Raw genomic sequence first — 19099 nt, 5'->3', positions numbered from 1 at the left:
AGCAAGAGGGAGGGTAGACAGACCTTGGGACCAGAGAGGTTTTTCAGGTATGAAAGGCAGCTGGGAATGAAAACCATAAAAGGTAGCAAGGTTTTCAGGGACTCTAGAGAGCAGACTCGCATTTAGATAAAGACGATAACCTGAATGTGAAATAGTCAGCACTAAGCCCTTCTGGAGTTGTCTAGTGCACATCTATAGCATGCTAACCTGGCTCCAACTTGCCTTCTTCCCTGCCTTTCCCCCCTCAGCCCTCCAAGGCAGCCAGATCACATTCTGCCTCTTTCTACCACATCCTGACTGGAAGGATTCTTCACTCTGCCCAGTTAGATCTCACTCATCTTTAAGAGTTACCTCAAGCCCTGTTTCTTTCATTCAGCATACTTTCGTTGAATACTTGTCATACCCCAGAGACTATATTAACCTCCATGAGATATATTGAGATAATAAAAAATGGATTCTATCTCCAAGTCAGAGTAAAAATAAATGAACATTTATTGATGATTGCTAGGTGCCAGGCCAGGGCTACCTGTTATTTCTTTTGTTCCTTTTAACAACGCTAAGGAATGAGATGAGAAAACAAGCTCTGAGAGGATAATTAACATACCTAAAGTAACACAGCTGTTAACAGATGGGCTCACACTTGAACCTCTATCTCTCTGATTCTCGAGTCTGTATCTGTTCATCTGTTCTTTTCCTTCCTAAACAACATATTAACAAGAAGTCTAGAGGTAGATGGTCTAAGGATTTTTTTTTTTGACTGTGTCATCAGGGATCCAGGCTTATTTTGTCCTGCTAAGCCATCCTTAGCTTTTGTGATTTCATCCTCATGTTTTTTGCCTTGAAGTCACATGATGTGTGTCTCAGCTCCAAGTATCATGTCTTCAACAACAGACTCCAAAAAGGAAGGGAACAGGGTCAAAATGGATCTGTCCCCACCCCATACTCCTTTTTTTATTAATGAGGAAAACTCTTTGCAGAAGTTTCCCAACAGATTTCCCATGAAATCTCATTGGGTCATTTGCCATCTTTAGACCGGTCACCAGCAATTGGCTTAGACTAACCACATTTGATCCCTGGGGCTGGTTACATTAACATCCAACCAGTTGAGATCTGTTACCAAGAAAGAAAGGAGAGAATGGCTCCTTGGGAAGCAACCAACAGTGGCTGTCATAGGAAATAATAATACCTTATTGGAAATGACATCATGTGTGGTATTCTTATTGTAAACTTCTAAAGCCAAACTCCGGTATAATCTTCCAAAATCTCTAGACCTTGTTTTCTTTAATGTGATCTTTTTCCTTTCCTGGCCCTACATTTCCACTGAGTGTGAATCTTGGGTCCTGTTTCCCCAACAGTGTTTCTCGGCATTTCATCCCTTCTATCCCCTCCTTTCTCTGGGCTGAGATCCTAGCATTCCTTTCCCAAAGCACAGATAGCCATTTTAGTATCTATTCTGAAATTGATTGTTTTTGAGAGTGAGCCCTGAAGGATACTCCTTAGATTTCTCATAGAAGTGGCTGTATTATTTCTGTCTCTATACCTGAAGGAGACATGTTGAAGTATTTTTCACACAATTTCATCCTCTGTGGTCCTTCCCCCAACTCTGTCTCCACACAGATCTAATTAATTTCTCCCAGAATCAACATCCCACTTTTCATCCAGGCACATTCCTATTTATATAATCAAAAACCCTGCTCTCTTCTTTGCCTTGGATGCTAATTTTGTATATTCTCAGGCTTCTTATTCATCGCCTTCTGTTCTTTTGTTCTTTTTTTAAAAAATGTTTTTATAAAATATTGAGTAGATATGAAACGATTTTTATAAAATATATGTAAGGTATGAAGAATCACATTGCAATTAATACCACCCAACTTAAGAAAAGGAACATATCCATGACTGCTAAAGCCCCTGTGTGCCCTTCTCTAACCCTGTCTTCTTCCAGAGCTAACCTCTGCCCTGAATTTGGGGTTTATTATTACCTGCTTTTCTTTATAATTTTACCAGTGTGTGTGTTACATGTTTGTAACATAAATGGAGCCATATAGTATTTATGTTACTTGCCTTTTTTGCTCAACGTGTTTCTGAGAGTCATACATGTTGATGCATGTAGCTATTGATTTTCACTGTATTTCATTGAAAGACTATGCTACAATTTGTTATACTATTGGTGGGCATTTGGTTCGTTTCTAGTTTGGGGCTATTATAAACACTGCTACTGTAAACATTCCTAAACGTGTTTCTTGGTGCAAATATGCTGGAGTTTCACTCGGGGATATAGTAGGAGTAGAATTGCTGGGTCAGGGCATGTGCATATCACCCTTATATTAGATAATGCCGAAATGGTTTCCAGTTGCCAGCAATGTAGAATAATTGCAGTTACTTTAAATTTTTTTGCCAGTTTAGGTAGTAGTGAAATGGTATCTTGCTATTGTTTTAATTTGTATTTCCCTGGTTACTAGTGAGGTTGAGAATCTTCTTGTTTATTGGCCATTCAGGTTTCCCTATTGAAGTTCCTATTCAAGCTTTTTGCTCATTTTTCTATGTGATTGTCTGGTTTTGGTTTTGGTTTTAATTGGACCTCAGATACACAGAATAGGGTCAGTCATTATCCTTGGCACATAAGCATCAGAAGAAGGCCCATGCTTAGCTTTCTTTTTAGAAAATTGATTTTATTATTTAATAATTTATTTACCTAAATATTTTAATAATGCAGTGAACATCTGTATTCCTACAACCAAATCACTCTTCTAAATTTTGTGTCTATCATGCTTTTTAAAAAATATGGTTATCATATATATAGGTGCTTATTTATTTATGTATTTTTTAATTTTTAAAAAATGATATCATGCTATGTCTTCTGGACTTTTCTCCAGAAGAATCTGGGAATAGTATATTAGTAAAATCTATCTACCATGTTGAATATAGGTATAATTCTTTCATTTTTCTCTGCTGAATATTTTATGTCAGTATACTGCAATTTATCCATTCTTCCATGTTTGTTTTTTTTAATGCCTACTTTTAAAAAAAATTCTATTTTATTGGGAACAGTGTGTTTTTCCAGGGCCCATCAGCTCCAAGTCAAGTAGTGTTTCAGTCTAGTTGTGGAGGGCACAGCTCAGTGGCCCATGTGGGGATCGAACCGGCAACCTTGGTGTTACGAGCACTGCACTACTAACAAACTGAGCCAACTGGCCGCCCCGTTCTTCCATGTTCTTAATTTATATCTAGTTTTTTAACGTTAGGAACAGTGCTACTGGAAATATTCTTGTACATGACTTTTAGTGCATATATGCAAAAATTTCTTTTGGCTATTTTCCTAAGGGTAAAATTGTTAGACTGTAGGGTATGTGAATGCTAAACACCAAGTTGCTTTTCAGTGTGGTTGAATGAATTTATACTTTCACTGGAGCAATGTATAAGAAATAATACCTTGATTCACATCCTCTCCTACACTTGGAATGAGACTTTAAATTTTGCCAGTCAAATGGGTGTAAAACAGTATGTAATTGTGGTCTTGATTTGCATTTCGCTAATGATCAGGGAAACTGAGCATCTCTTCCTGTGTTTATTAGCAATTTCTATGTTCTGTACTGTGAAATGTCTTTTAATTTCTTTTGCCCATTTTCCTCTTGGCTTGTTTGGCTTTCTTTTTCTTACCAATTTGTAGTACTTTATATATCCTGGTACAATAGTAGTCCTCCCTTATCTGTGGTGTATACTATATATAGAATTTTTTAATATGCTTTGAAATAGGAATCCACTGAATTTTTCCCACATGTTCCAGCTGATTTTATTTATTTATTTATTTTTAAGATTTTATTGGGGAATTAGGGGGAGGGGAACAGCGTTGGGAAATCAGGGAAGGGGAACAGACAGGTAGACAAATTGCTGTTTTTGTTCTTCAGTCTAGTTGTGGAGGACGTTGCTTCACTGGCCCATGTTGGTATGATCATTGTGCTCTTCCCGAGTGAGGCCATCAGTCACCGGTCATTGGTCGGCTGCTCACAGAGGCTCCCAGCAGCTCACACTGGCTGCCAGCCACTCATGTAGCTCACGGCAGCCCACTGCCTACGCCGTCGCCGGTGACTCATGGCAGCCCAGCTCCAGGTTGAGCTGTTGTTCACCATCTTAGCTGTAGAGGGCGAGCGTCACTGGACCTCAATGTGGGATCCGAACCGCAGCCCTGCTGCTCAGAGCTGGCACTCCCAAGCGAGCTCTTAACCAGCTGAGCCACTCGGCCGGCCCCCAGCTGATTTTTTGAAGTCTATTGTTTCTCCACTGATCTAAGTGCCACCACTTTTATATATGAAATGTCCATATTTATTCATTCACTCCACATATACTTCTTTAAAAAAATTAGTTTCAGGTGTACAAAACAAGGCAATAGTTATACTTTTCACCCCTCACAAAGTGACAGTCCCCCTCCCCCAATCCACCGCCCAACCTGCATCCCCCGATAGCATGCATATCTATCACAATTCCATTGACTCCACTCCCCACACTAACTTCACATCCTGTGACTATATATATATAAACCGTAATTGACATACACTATTATTCAACGTCACCTTCAGGTGTACAGTGCAGTGGTCAAGCCTCTACACTGACCATGAAGTGGTCTCCCTACCAAGGCATGTGTCCATCTGACACCCTACAAAATATTTACAACATTATTATATCCCACAAACAGTCTTTCATATCCCTGTAACAATATTGTAGTTACCAATTTATGCTGTCTAATCCCGTCCTCTTCTCCCTCATCCCCACCCCCCTCCCAACTAGCAACCATCAGTTTTTCCTCTGTGTCTCTGAGACTATTTCTGTTTACTATGCTCGTTTATTCAGTTCTTTAGATTCCACATATAAGTGAGATCATATGGTATTTGTCTTTCTCCGACTGACTTATTTCACTTAACATAATGTTCTCCACATATACTTATGAAAGACCTACTTTGTGCCAGACACCATGTATGGGCCTGTTTCTGGGCTCTATGTTCTGTTGACTTGGCCTGTTTTATTGACCCATATGCTAGCACAAGCCCTCCCATTTTGTTGTTCTTTAAAAAAAATAAGTGATTTGCTATTTGCCCCTTGTACTTCTATATTAATTTTAGAATTAACTCATCAAGTGCTACAAACAAATCTAGGATTTTGGTTGAAATTACATTGACTGTATAATCATCTTAGGGGAAAATTGATATTTTGAGAATATTAAGTCTTTGAATTCGTGAACATGGTATATATATATATATATATATATATATATATATATATATATATTTAGATATTTTTTTAAAGGTCTCATATACAGGCTCCCTTTAACTTTTTTATTGTGAAATATATGTACAGAAATGTGTTATATGTGTTATAAAACAAATGTGAAATTTAACAAATTGATATAAAGTAAACACACATGTAAACGCCAGCCCTGCCTTGCCAGGTGCTGCAGGGACTTGTGGTCTGGGCTGTGGGTAGGGGTTGTGGGTTGGGCTGGGCATGGAAGCTGGGGAGACTGGGGGTGGTAGGCAGGTGCAGGCCCCTCCCCCATCAAATAAAATTAAAATAAAAAACAAACAAAAAACCACCAACCAGTTCAAGAAACAGAACCTTGCCAGTACCTCAGAAACTTACTTATGTCCCTTCCTGATCACAGCTTCTTCCCTTCCCCCAGATGTACCCAGAATGCTGACTTTTCTGTTAATTGCTTCCTTGCTCTTCATCATAATTTAACTACCTAAATATGCATCCCTAAACAATATAGTTTAATTTTGCCAAACTTTATATAAATGGAATTATGTAACATGCATTTTTGGTGTGTGGCTTGTTCATAGTCATTGCTGTGTAGTATTTTGTTGTAGACTATACCACAGCTTATCTATTCCACTGTTGATGGGCAGTTGAGATTTTGGCTGTCAACATAAAGTTTTATATTTTCTCCATAAACATAATATACATTTTATTAGATTTATTTCCAAGTACTTCATTTTTTAATGCTATTGTAAATTGTATCTTTTTTAAATCTTATTTTTTAATTGTTTACTGGTATATAAAAATGCAATGTAGTGGGTTTTTTATTTAAACATATATCTATTTGTTGTTTCTATGGGCTCTCATGCCTGGTACTGTTTCCTAGTGTGTTTTGTGATTTTTGACTGTGAGGTAATGTTTCTTGGAACTTTGTGGCCTGGGATGAAGATGGGTTCTTAGAGTAAGATCTGCTTTTTGCTTTGTAAAAGAGGCAGTTTTTGAGATGGTCTTTGTCCTTCAGAGATTTGGGATAGGGATGAATTTCAAATTGTAGGAGGAGCATGATTATAGACATTGTGGTGGAAAGCTCTCTAGGTCTTACTGAGGAAGAGCTGATTGTCTGGAGTATAGTATTTATGGAACAGGGCAGTGGGGAATTAGATTGGAAAAGGAATCTTGCAAAGTTCTTGAATTACCATGTCAGAGTTTAGAGTCTTTTCTTTTGTAATTATGGAGTCATTGAATGTTTTAGATCACGGCATTGATTTTTTTAAGATTTTTGTGATACCTTTAGGAAGATGATTGGAAGAGGATATAAATGGGACCAATTAGGAGGCCAAAAATAATCCAAGTAAGAGTTAATTTATGGCAACAGATATTTACTGAGCACCTGCTAAGTGCCAGGCACCATGCTAATTACTTAGAATGAAAACAGACCTGCTCCTGACCTCCCAGAGTGGACCAAACAAACAATAGGTTCTATTGCAGGTTGAATGTGATGATAGAGGAAAGTAAGGGTTCCCAGGGAAGCATTTTAGAAACTTACTTAAGGAGACTCTAGAGGTCAAGGACAGAGCTCTGGGGGAAATAATTTTTCAATTGCAACCTAAAGGTTGAGTAGAGGAAGTGAAGAGAGCAGTAATCTAGGCCATAGCATGTGCAGAGTTCCAAAGATGAGACAGATTTCCCTTGGAGAATTGAAAGTAAAATTATGCTTGGCAGAAAGACACAACCAATGCATGAGATAAATTCAGCCCCTCAAATGTTTTAACTCATAAAGTACTTTTAAGAACTTTATGTTAGTGAACAACCTTTGACAAAATAAAATTTAACCCAGAAAATGCTGGCAATTGGGCCCAAATTCCTTTATGGCAGTAATCAGCTAGGCTGGCCCTCAGCTCACCAGTTTTTTGTTTTTGTTTTAAGCACCAAGTTAGCTAAACTGTCTGGCCCTTGAGTGCTTTGAATTTGGTGTTCCCCGGTCTACAGCATAAAATATTTAGAGGAATTCTAGATAGGTGAGCAGGGACCAGATTATTTTGGTTTCCCAAGCTAGGTTAAAGAGTTTGGGCTTGACCTTGTGAGTAATGAAGCGTTTTTAGAGGAGAGTGACATGATTCATTGTGAATTTTAGACAGATTACTATGGCTGTAGAATTTGAGTATAGATGCACAGTTGTTAAGGGATACCAGTTAGGAGATTGATGCCACAATCCAAGCCAAAAATTTGGTGGCCTGGGGATGGAAGTAGACAAATTTGACAGACACAATGGCAGTAGTTTCAAGAGAAGCTGAATGTGGTAGATGAGGTAAGAGGAATCCAGGGTGATACTCAGGCATCTGCCTTGAGCAATTGGGTAGGTGATGCCAGAATAGATCTGGGAAAGAGGAGCATAGGAGAAATAAGGTGGTGGATGCAGTCAAGATTATGAAGGGATAATTAAAGAGATTGGGCAGTGGATTGAAGTGGAAGGTAAGGAAGGGTGCAGTTAAAGTTGACAGGTTTTCAGCCTGAGTGGATGATGGCATCATTCACAAAAAATAGTAAAAGAGAGGTTCTGGAAGTAAAATTGAATTGGGAAGTGCCTCTAGGATTTGTGGTGGAGCTGGCTGGGAAGCTGTTGGAATTGTGAATCTGGAGCTCAGAATAGAGATTAAGATGGAGAGTTGGGCACTCATCACTCTAGAAGGGACAAAGTAGAGCTTTGACGGCATTGCCAAGAGAGTAAAGGGCTTAGTATAGTAAAAAAACAAACTTAGTGTTTCGAACCAAGTCTAGCTTCTTTCACTATGGGTGTTTTTTGTTTTTTTAATAAAACAGTATCTGCCTTTCAGTCTTATATTTCTCATTATATTGAGAATTAAATGAGACTCAAGTAGTACCAGGAGCCAGACCTCTGAGTTTCCTGTTCCACTTACTAGCTGTATAACCTTAGGCAAATTACTTCTCTACTGCAGTTTCCTTACTGCAAAATGAGGAAAATATTAATATGAACTTTAAAAGATTGTTGTAAGGATCACATATAAAATGCCTAAAACAGGGCTGGCCAAGTGGCACATTGGTTAAGAGTTCGCTTGGGAGCGTGAGCTCTGAGCTGCAGGGCCGCCGGTTAGGATCCTACATGGCCCAATGACACTGCCTTCTCCAGCTAAGATGATGAACAACAACAGCTCGACCTGGAGCTGGGCTGTAGTGGGCTGCCGTAGGCTACTGGGAGTGGCCAGCAGCCAGTGTGAGCTGCCAGCAGTGTGAGCGGCCGCCCAATGCCCAGAAGCCGGTCTGCCTCAGCTGGGAAGAGCACAATGATTACAATACCAACATGGGCCAGTGAAGCAGCATCCTCCACAAAAGGACAGTAACTTGTCTATTCCCCTTCTCTGATTCCCCAGGGCTGTTCCCTCCCCCAATTCCCCCAATAGAATCTTTTTAAAAAGTAAATAAATAAAATAAAAAATAAAATGCCTAAAACAGTGATTGGCACAAAGTAAACAGTGTTAATGGTATATTGAAAATGCTTTATAAACATAAAAGTAGAGAAGAGAATTTTTAAAAAGAGAAGAGGAATCAGAATGTTGGGATATACACCTGAAACTAATATAATATTGAATGTCAACCGTAATTGAAAAGAAAAAAAATAAAATGATGGACAACAACAAAAAAAGAAATTCAAGATTTGAAAATAAAATTTAAGTGGGAAAATTAAAAAAAAAAGTTGGAATAAGTAGGAAATTACCATGTCATGCTTTAATAGGGAGGATGTCATCAGAATTGTTGGTGTGATAATGATTTATAAAGGATTTCCCATCTATTTCAGTTATTAGACACCCCTTTTTCTTTAACTTTTGGAGCTATTATATATTTTGTTGTTTAATTTTAAAAAGAGGTAATAATTTGTAAAGTGCTTCACAATTTATAAAGAGCTTTGACAATCTTAGTTATCACAAATTCCCTGGCTTCTGGTACTATTTAGTAAATAAGGAAATTGAGGCTCAAGAGAGAGACTTGCCTAAGCAACAGAGCTTTACCTGAGTTTGCAGTCTGGATCTTCTACTGAGTCTCCTTTGATAATCTTATTTGCCTAATTAGATTGTAAATTTCTTGAGGCTTGAATCTAATCAGTAATTTCTTTTTATCCTTTACAGCACCTAGTTCAGTGCTGGACAGATATAGGTGTTCAAACTAGACTGAGTGAAGACTAGCAGTAGTCAATAACATGCCCTTTCTCCCCTCTGCCCTCTAGCGCCCTCACAAAGCCAATGCTGAGGAGATGACCAAGTACCACAGTGATGACTACATTAAATTCTTGCGCTCCATCCGCCCAGATAACATGTCCGAGTACAGCAAGCAGATGCAGAGATGTAAGTACATTCTGTTCCCTCCCTGTTCTCAAGCCCCCGGTTGGATCTCACTTTCAATTGGAGAGGCCCACCCTGCTTTCCTTTATACCTTCCATTCAGCTAACACCTGATTTCCCTTGCCTCCCAAGGGGGCCAAAGTGCTTTTTTCTCAAGTCTGGTTTTCCTTGTTTCCTGATTGTAAGGAATAGAGATTGAACTTTTTCCAGTTAGATTTACAACATTTTGCTAAGAAAACTAGTTTTTGTAATGGAAGAAACAGTGCCCTGGGAGGAGGGGACAGGAGATCCAGGTCCCAGCTCTGACTCTTAGCTGACTGGGCACGTCACTTCCCCTCAGGTTTTTCTTTTGTAAAATGGACTGGATGTCATTCCATACAACTGTAACTGCTCTCACTTTGTGAATATTAATTGAGACGAATCTAGCAGCCATCTAGGACAGCCCCTAGGTGATGTAATCTTTGAGTTGAGATGATTCGACCCCTGCCCCCTGAGACTTGAAACTCAGAACAGATCCCATCTCAGAAGCAACACTCATTTTGTAGGAATTGTGGGGATTATTTTAGTTGTGAGGGAAAATATATTCAAATTTGGGAAGAACTATTATACCTGACTTCTCCCTTGTGTTATTTTAAAATTCTCTCTTAGCACCTAAGATCTCTTACAATGAAACTGTGACAGCAGTGTCCAGAAGCTTTGATTAGTTTATGACAGCTTATTTTGAAATGTCAGGGTCTGTGGCACTTGTTTGTTGCTGCTGCCACAAGGTAGTCTGATCCCAAGGCAGAAAGTTATTTATTCATTACAATAATTGTGCAGGTGATGATTATATAACCACAGAGACTTTCTCTAATGCTTTAAGCTTCACAACTCCAGGAGCTGCTGTCCTCTCTAAGTGAAGTATTTGCTGTCTGAGTTAGCAGGGTCTTATTTCCTTCCAAGGTGAGACAAATTCATTCCTTTCTCTAGATGGCTTTAGGGGTTTCCATTACCTATTTAGGCCAGCAGTCAGGCTCTCTGTCAGCAGAGAGGGCTCTCATTAGAGAAGCTCCTTTGTGTTGAGGCAAGAAAATGAGCTTTAATGTCTTGGTTTGAATCCCTTAGCTCTGCCACTTAGCTGTGTGCTCTTGAGTAAGTTTCCTAGCCTCTCTGATCCTCGTTTCCCCTTTTTTAAAAAGAAGACAATAGTAATAGTGCCTATCTCATAGTGGAGGTTGGGGGCGCTAAGTGAGATAATGTACTTCAAGCACCGAATGTCAATGGAGAGTAGCTTTTGCTAGTGTGACTTCTGACTTCAGTTATTTTCAAACCTGTCAAGGCAGACAAAATACTAGGTCCTCCGGAGAGCATAGGTTTGGCTCTGGCTCCCAGTTTGCTCCAGTTTTCCTGAAACCAAGCATTCTAAACTTACGTATTCAGAAATTAGGTCTGGGATTTTCTCTCATTGAAGATGGGGGTAGAAAGATGAGGCTCTGTAAGGATTTCAAGGCACCTTATTGACTTGATTCATAGGGTTATTGAGAAATGTCACTAAGTGCAGTACTTTATAACCAGGGGTGTCTACACAGAACAACAGGGGTGTAAGAACTGAACTCTTTTTAAATATTTACCAACACCTAACCTAGGAAATTATACCTGTAATACCGGCAATAAGACCAAGTAAGTCAGGTTTCCTTGCTTTTGGCTAGAATGTAATAAATTCTTTGTGGTCACTTTGATACTTTGAGAACTTTAATCAGAGGTTAAAATGGGAACATGAATAAATGCAGTTTTGGGGGCGGGCAGATAGTCTTATCTGAACATGAGGCTCATGGTGGAAACATGATAAAAGGGATTTATGGTGGTAAAATTCGGAGATGTTCTTGTCCATTTTATAGATATATAGACTGAGACCCAGGGAAGTGAAATGCCTTTCTCGGAGTTACATAGCAAGGTGGTGGTAGAAGGGAAAATGAAATTCTAGTCTCCTGGGCCGGCTGAGTGGCGCATTGGTTAAGAGCTGGCTTGGGACACCAGAGGGCCCCGGTTCGGATCCCACATATGAGGGCCAGTGACACTGCCCTCTACAGCTAAGATGCTGAACAACAGCTCAACCTGGAGCTGGGCTGCCTTGAGTCGGCCACGGCATAGGCTGCAGCCCCTGATGCAGTGGGTTGCCATGGGCTACCGTGTGTAGCCAGCAGCCAGTGTGAGCGGCTGTCCAGAAGCCGGCGACTGATCTGCCTCACCTGGGAAGAGCGCAATGATGGTGCCAACTTGGGCCAGTGAAGCAACGTCTTCCACAACTAGACTGAAGAACAAAAGGACAGCAACTTGTCTGTTCCCCTTCCCCGATTCCCCAACGCTGTTCCCCTCCTCCAATTCCCCAATAAAATATTTATAAAACAAAAAGTAATATAATGAACATACATGTACTCGCTGCCAGCCTAAGAAAAAAAAAACATTACCAATACAGTTGAAGCTCCCTGGGCTCCTCTTGTTGATCACATACCTTTTCTCTCCCAGCAACCCATTATTACCACCACCACCACCACCAAGGTATAAGCATTATCCTGAAGTCAGTGTTTAATTCCATGCATCTCTTTCTGCAGTATGCTTTTTATTGCCTCTCTCTATACCTCCGCTCCCCTGTCTCTCACTTAGTATTGCTCACCTTCAATCTAAAGCCAGCCAAAAATGAGAAAAGTATAGTAGGAAGAGGGAAAACCCATGGATAAGTCCTTCCTAGCCTCCCAGATTAGCCAAGTAAGGGGTTGGTCTTCCATTCTACCCCCGATCTCCTCCACCCTCCTTTGCATCTCTAATCACAGAGCTTATTGAGCTGTTAACAATGGGCTGGCCATTTGAGCCACATGTTGGTTTGGGTCCTGAAGGAAAATATTTTTTTCCTTGTTCTAAAACACCCATTTCCTCCCATGGAGGCTCCACATCCCAAATGGGAATACAAGCAAAACTTCAGAATCCCAGGCAGGCCAAACCCACTGGAGGAGGAAGCAGCCAGAGCGGGGAAATAGGTTGCTAATGGATCAATAGCCTGGTCCCAGGGACCAAAGTTCTTATTGACACAGCCTCCCAGTGTTTACCCAGGAAGCTGGGGAGAGAGCCTCCCACTACTTATGCTCCTTATGCAGGCCACACTTCCTCAGAGCACCTGTCTTGGCAGGGCACCTGACCAGGGCCCCCTCCAAATTTAGGGCAGTGTCAGAGTTGGTAACTTTTGTGCTTATTGCAAACCTTGAGTTTTAGCTGTGTCTCAAGAGGTTACCACAATCCATGCTGGGTTTTCCTATGCTCCTGATCCTAGGACTCCTCCTTCTTATACTCTTAATTTGGGAACCCCTGTTGGTAACAGTGGGAAGAATGGGGCAAGAGAACAGGGCTGTAGCCCCACCTTGCCTCTAACTTCCTTTGTATCATTGATGTCTCAGCAGTTTGCTTTTCTGTGAGAGGAGATTTGGAGCCATAGGTTCCTCTCTAGCTCTTGTGAGTCTATAACCTTCAGGTGTGCTTCCTTTCCTGTCTTTTTCATTTCGTTTGCATTATGGTTTGCATGTGTTACATCATTATGCATTAGTTTGTACTTTTACCCCTTTAGGCCTGAAATAACTTTACTTCAGTTGTGACCTGTAGGTGTAGCAGAAAGAGTGCTGGACTGGGGGAGTCAAGACACCTGGACTCTGATTCTGGTTCTGCCACTGCCTGGTTGTATAACCTTGGGCAAGTCACTTAACTTTTCCGTATTTGTTTGTTCCTCGGCAGTGGGATTAATATCTGTCTTGTCCAGCTCATGGGGTTGTTAGGAGGATCAAATGAGAATGCGTCTGGGAAATTCCTGGGAAAAGACCAGGGTATATTCATAGGCTTTTAGGATAGACAGACCAATATTTGAATAATGCCTCTGCCGTTTACTACCAGTTCACCTCTCTGAGCCTGTTTTCCCCATTTGTAAAATAGGACCAAATTCAACCTCAAAAGGTCATGTGAGGATAAATCACATCAGGTATTGAAAGCATTTAGCACGGTATCTGGCACATTAAGCATTCAGTGAATGATAGTTCTATAGGTCTCTGCTCTTTACTTCCTTGTCAGCCAGAGTGAGGTCCAGGAACAAACCCAGGCTGGAAGAAGAGGCTAAATTTTCCTCCCTCAAGGAATGAATCAACATTTTCCAAGTTCTTACTTGCTAAATGCTTCCCTGTATAAGATTTCTGTTCATCTTCTCAACAATGGCGTGAGGTGGATATCATTATCACTTGTTACAGATAATGAGCCAAAGCTCAAAGAAGTTAAATGACTTGACCCAATTATACAGCCAGCAAGTAGTAGAGGCTGGATTAGAACCCAAGCCTTCTGAATCCAAATCGTATGTTTTTTCCATCAGCTCATAAATATGTAAACAAAAACTAAAGGAAATTGTGAAAACTAACCTTTCGCTTATGTTTTTCAAGTCAATGTTGGTGAGGACTGTCCGGTATTTGATGGCCTGTTTGAGTTCTGTCAGTTATCTACTGGTGGCTCTGTGGGTAAGGAACATATCTCCCCCTCCTTGAGGGCTGTGTTGGGTTGTACTGGTGAGGTCTGCTTTTTAGGCCGCTATCCCAATAGCGCTGATCTGCGACCATGTGAAATGGCCCCGTGGGTTTTTACATTAGGTCTTTAAAATGTCCTTCTGGTTCAGTCCCAGCCCAGACTCAATCTCTGATATGGTACTGACAAGTGTCCTTGATTGTCCTTTTCCTACCAAGCGCTCTTATATACAGGAATTGTCTGCAGACCTCATGGGGGTTTTGAGATGCTATACATAAATGCAATTTGTGAGCTGCATAGTGCTATAAAAATGGGAAGTGTCATCATCTATGTCTTACAAAAGAGCCCAGTAATTATCTTTAGAGGTCAAAAATAACACTCCACATATCACCCACTTCCATTAGTAACTTCTAGATTACCTCTAGAATTACTCTAAACCCTTTCTTAAATATTTATTTTCCTGTGATCATTGATCATTGTTTTCTGTCCTCCCCCTTTCCTCCCACCTCCCAATATAACCTCAGAAAAAAAGTGCACAGGGGAAAAAGCCCACAATCACACGGTCCATAGATAACCATTGTTAGCATTTTGGTGTTTGTACATCCATTCTTTTTTGTGTGTGTATATATCTGGACATAACACATATTCACCTCTATTTTATAAAAATGTGTTCATTTTATATACAGAGAGGGAGTTTTGCACCTACATTTTTTACTTAGCAAATCTTTAAAATTTCCCTATCTGTAGTAGACTATAGCATGGTTTTTAGTGGCTACATGATTATTCCATGTTACGGATGTACTTTAGTTGATATAATCAGTCCCCTCTTGTTGGATCATTTGGATTGTTCCATGTTTTTATTGCCGTTAAAGTTATACTTTAACAAATGCACAAATAACAGATGCCACAGTGCACTTTAACAAATGCCACAAATGCTTTTGCACACTTAAGTGTGTATTTCTCTCCCATATCTTGGACCTATTTGTACTTTGAGCCTCTACCACCTCTGGTATCTTTAAAATTTTTTGACCATGAACCATGTTAAGAAATACATTTCTATTTGCAATCCAGGTTGTACGTGCGTGCGCGCGCGCGCGCGCGCGCACACACACACACACACACACATACACACTCACACTCTCATACCCTCTCACAGTCTGAAGTCAGTTTCGCAGAAGAGCAATTACCTTTACTGTTATTCTGATGTTTTTATTCTAGTCTATTTCATTTAAACATATATATACCGGTCACGACCCACAAAACCAATTTTAAGGTATACTAAGGGGTTACCACCTTCAGTTTGGAAAACAGTTTTTTTAGAGTAACCAATATCTTGTTTACTCCCTGTTGGAATGGGGTGGGAGGGAGAGGACTGGCTTGTGAATTGTACAATACAGCTGTTGAATAGTCAGGTTCTACCTCTCACTGGGTTCCCTGGGCTTCTTAGGGGGAGGGGGAGAGTGGCTTGGTAACAGGCTTATGTTCTCTCTTCCCACGCCCAGCAAGTGCTGTGAAACTTAATAAGCAGCAGACGGACATCGCTGTGAACTGGGCTGGGGGCCTGCACCATGCAAAGAAGTCCGAGGCATCTGGCTTCTGTTACGTCAATGATATCGTCTTGGCCATCCTGGAACTGCTAAAGTATGCCTGCCTGGCCTTGTCTCTTGGAGGAGCACCTTAGGCCAGGTTCCCACTTACCTTTCCCCCTGGGCTTGCCTCCCTAGTTTGCTTTTCCTAGCGGTGTGCTGGCTAGGATATGTTCGGTGAGTGTCTCTGGCCATCCTCTCCTTGACGGGGGTCTTGATTTGATCTGAGCCCACGGCAAGATCAGGGGCAGGCGCTGCTCAGATCCTGTCTCCAGAGTGTCCCTGTGTGGCCGGACTTGACCCTGGCTGTAGAGTAGGAAGATCGGACTTGGTCGGCTTGGTCAGGCCTCTGGAGACACCCTGCCGCTCTTCCACCTTCCTTCAGCCAGTTTCCACGTCTCTGGTGCTTAGAGATACCTGAGGGAGGCAGCCAGCCCGGTAAGCTGGGACCTGGCGCCCTTGGTGCGTCCCAATCCTAAAGAGCCCCCAGACCCCTGACCCCCTTCTGATCCTAGGTATCACCAGAGGGTGCTGTATATTGACATTGATATTCACCATGGCGATGGCGTGGAAGAAGCCTTCTATACCACAGACCGGGTCATGACTGTGTCCTTTCATAAATATGGAGAGTACTTCCCAGGAACTGGGGACCTACGGGTGAGAACTCCCTTCAGGGGCCAACCAGCTCACCCTCAGCTGCCAGCTCTAACTTCTCCTATCTTACATCACCAAAAACCATTTTCTCCCTTTCCTGCCATTCAGAACACTATACCCCAGCCTAGGACCTGCCGTAGTCTCCTTTCCTCCCTTATTCTGGAGGAAGGGCATGATGGGACATAAAGTGTTGGGAGGGATAGGGGTCTCCTGACTCATTGCACTTCCTTCCTGGCCATAGCTGAATTGCATTACTCTATTCAGATACACCATATGGCTTGGATTTTAGGCTAGAAACATCAGGTTCTCTCCCATGGGCTAGGAATTGGGACCCTTATGGACCATCTCAGGGGTTCTTAAATTTTTAGGTCACTTCCCCTTTGACCATCTGACTGAAAGCTGTGGACTGTCTCCCCAAGATAGTACATGAAATTTTGCATCTGATAACGAGGAGTTAATAGACACTTCCCCTTAATGAAGTCCATCCATGGGCCTCTAAGAATCCTTGGAAGCTAGTTCATGGAACTGTTCTATCTGTTATTACATGAATACAGTGAAACCAGCCGCTTTGTTGTGCCAGTAGCCCTTGGGTAAAAAAGTGGCACTAATTCAGTTATTTGGAATGGCAAGCATTAGGATAACTGAGCATTTACAATTTTGAAGAACTCTTCTCCCGTTGCTTCCCCTCCACCCCTCCCTAGAGAGGAGAGGGTTGGGGGTAGAGGAGTGAGCAGTAAAGCTCTCTGGAGAGGAAGGGGTGGTTCTGTGACCCAGCCACCAACCAGCTCTAACCCAATCTAAAGGTAGAGGTCTTGTGCTCTGGGGTGGGATATTTAATCCCTTCCCCCATAAACAATTCCTCAGTCTGAGTGCAGGCTTAGTGATATGTCAAGAGATGTGAGCTAGACTTGGCCAGTGAGGGGAATGGTACTAACCAACGTATCCCTGCTTTGTCCCTGGCCCACCTCATGGGCCCAGCTTGTCTCTCTTAGAACCACTACCTTTCTTTAGCTCCAGCCCCCATCCTTGAACTTCCTGCTAGCTTCATTTTTCAGTTGTACTTTAATGTCCCTCTTGATTAGGATATTGGGGCTGGCAAAGGCAAGTATTATGCTGTTAACTACCCGCTCCGAGATGGGATCGATGACGAGTCCTATGAGGCCATATTCAAGCCGGTAAGTGGTTTAGCCAACACCTGTACTACAAACAGTATTGGTTTAAAGGAGGGGTAGCAAAGCACCCCCAGCATTATCTCAGGAATCTCTCCCCACTGAGAGGCTGGTTGGGAAATGAGATGTGTTTCAGCCCTGGATTGCATGCTAGATTGCATGCTGTGTGCTCAGTTTAGGAAACCAAATTCATCCAAATATTTGTTGAGCCTTCTGTGGGTCAGGCCCTCTGTCAGATACAAGAATACCTAAGATCTATGCCCTTGAAGACTTCACAGTCTATGGTGTGGGAGGCAGGCACATACCCAACAGTGTGTGGTCAGTACCGTATTTGAGAGATGAACAGAGGAGTGAGAGTCAAACTTCTGCCTGGGCTGGGGAGAGGGTAGTCTGAGATGATTTCACAGAAGTAGTGACATTTGAACTAGACTTTGAAAAATGAGGAATTACCCATGTGAAGAAGGAGGTGGAGGCTGGATGGGAGGCGTGGCATTCAGCAGAGGGAACAGCACCAGCAGAAGCCCAAGGTGCCAATGCGTAGCTGTATGTAGGCCAGTGGATGTATGGGAGGAGTGGTGAAGGATGTAGGAAATGTATGTTGGGGTCAGTATTTCAAAGGGAGCCTTGAATGCTATGCTGAGGAGTTAAATCTTTGCCTGTAAGCAACAGGGAACCATTAATAGAGTAACCAAATAAGGTCAGGTAGTCATTCAGCAAACACTAAATACCTACTGTGTGTCTTGTAAGGGTGACAGAGAAACCTGAGTTACGGTTTTTGTCCTCAGTAACATTCGATTCTAGTAGTGAGAATGAGATACAAAAGTGAAGTGCTTCCTCTCAATATCAGGCGCAAAGTCTGTAGGACCCGGTGAGTAGAGTAGATGCAGCCAAGGGTCAGAAAGACTTCCTAGAGGAAGTGGCACTGGAACTTGGGCAGTGAAAGAAGGGAGAGACTTGGAGTTGATGAGGAGGTCATTCTAGGTTCAGCATGAGTAGAGGTGGAGGCTGTTGCAGATCCTTTCAGTTTGGAAAACTGAAATCCCAAGTGGGGAAACAAGGACGCCAGGCTGATAGTCCCTTTTCTCTACCACCCAGCATGTGTGAAAGTGGAAAGGTCAGAGTGGGTGATAAGGTACAGAAGGAAGTGTTGCATCCACTCTTTTCAGCCCCGAACCTCACATAGCTTTTTTTGAGGCTGGTGACTAGAATGTATACTTTTAGGTCATATCCAAAGTAATGGAGATGTTCCAGCCCAGTGCAGTCGTCTTACAGTGTGGCTCTGACTCCCTGTCTGGGGATCGGTTAGGTTGCTTCAATCTGACCATCAAAGGTGAGACTGGGTAGCATAGGGCTGGGTGGGCAGGGTCCTGCTGGGTGTTTCTGTAACCCAGCACTGCCTTCCCCCACCAAAGGGCACGCCAAGTGTGTGGAATTTGTGAAGAGCTTCAACCTGCCTATGCTGATGCTGGGAGGAGGTGGCTACACCATTCGTAATGTTGCCCGGTGCTGGACATATGAAACAGCTGTGGCCTTGGACACAGAGATCCCTAATGGTAATACCT

General features: G+C 42.0%; 1 protein-coding gene across 1 annotated transcript in view; it reads left to right on the top strand.

Annotated features, from left to right (window-relative positions):
- Positions 1–19099, top strand: part of HDAC1 (histone deacetylase 1) — a 29976-nt gene that overhangs the window by 8151 nt on the left and 2726 nt on the right. Inside the window, exons 3-9 of the mRNA XM_019659432.1 lie at positions 9488–9605; positions 14050–14124; positions 15631–15769; positions 16230–16371; positions 17451–17543; positions 18759–18867; positions 18950–19090. Coding sequence (XP_019514977.1) covers positions 9488–9605; positions 14050–14124; positions 15631–15769; positions 16230–16371; positions 17451–17543; positions 18759–18867; positions 18950–19090 — 817 coding nt within the window. The remainder of the gene's footprint in view (positions 1–9487; positions 9606–14049; positions 14125–15630; positions 15770–16229; positions 16372–17450; positions 17544–18758; positions 18868–18949; positions 19091–19099) is intronic.

Source organism: Hipposideros armiger, unplaced genomic scaffold, assembly GCF_001890085.2.
Source record: "Hipposideros armiger isolate ML-2016 unplaced genomic scaffold, ASM189008v1 scaffold_10, whole genome shotgun sequence".
NCBI lineage: Eukaryota > Metazoa > Chordata > Mammalia > Chiroptera > Hipposideridae > Hipposideros > Hipposideros armiger.
This window is presented reverse-complemented; position numbering and strand designations above follow the sequence as displayed.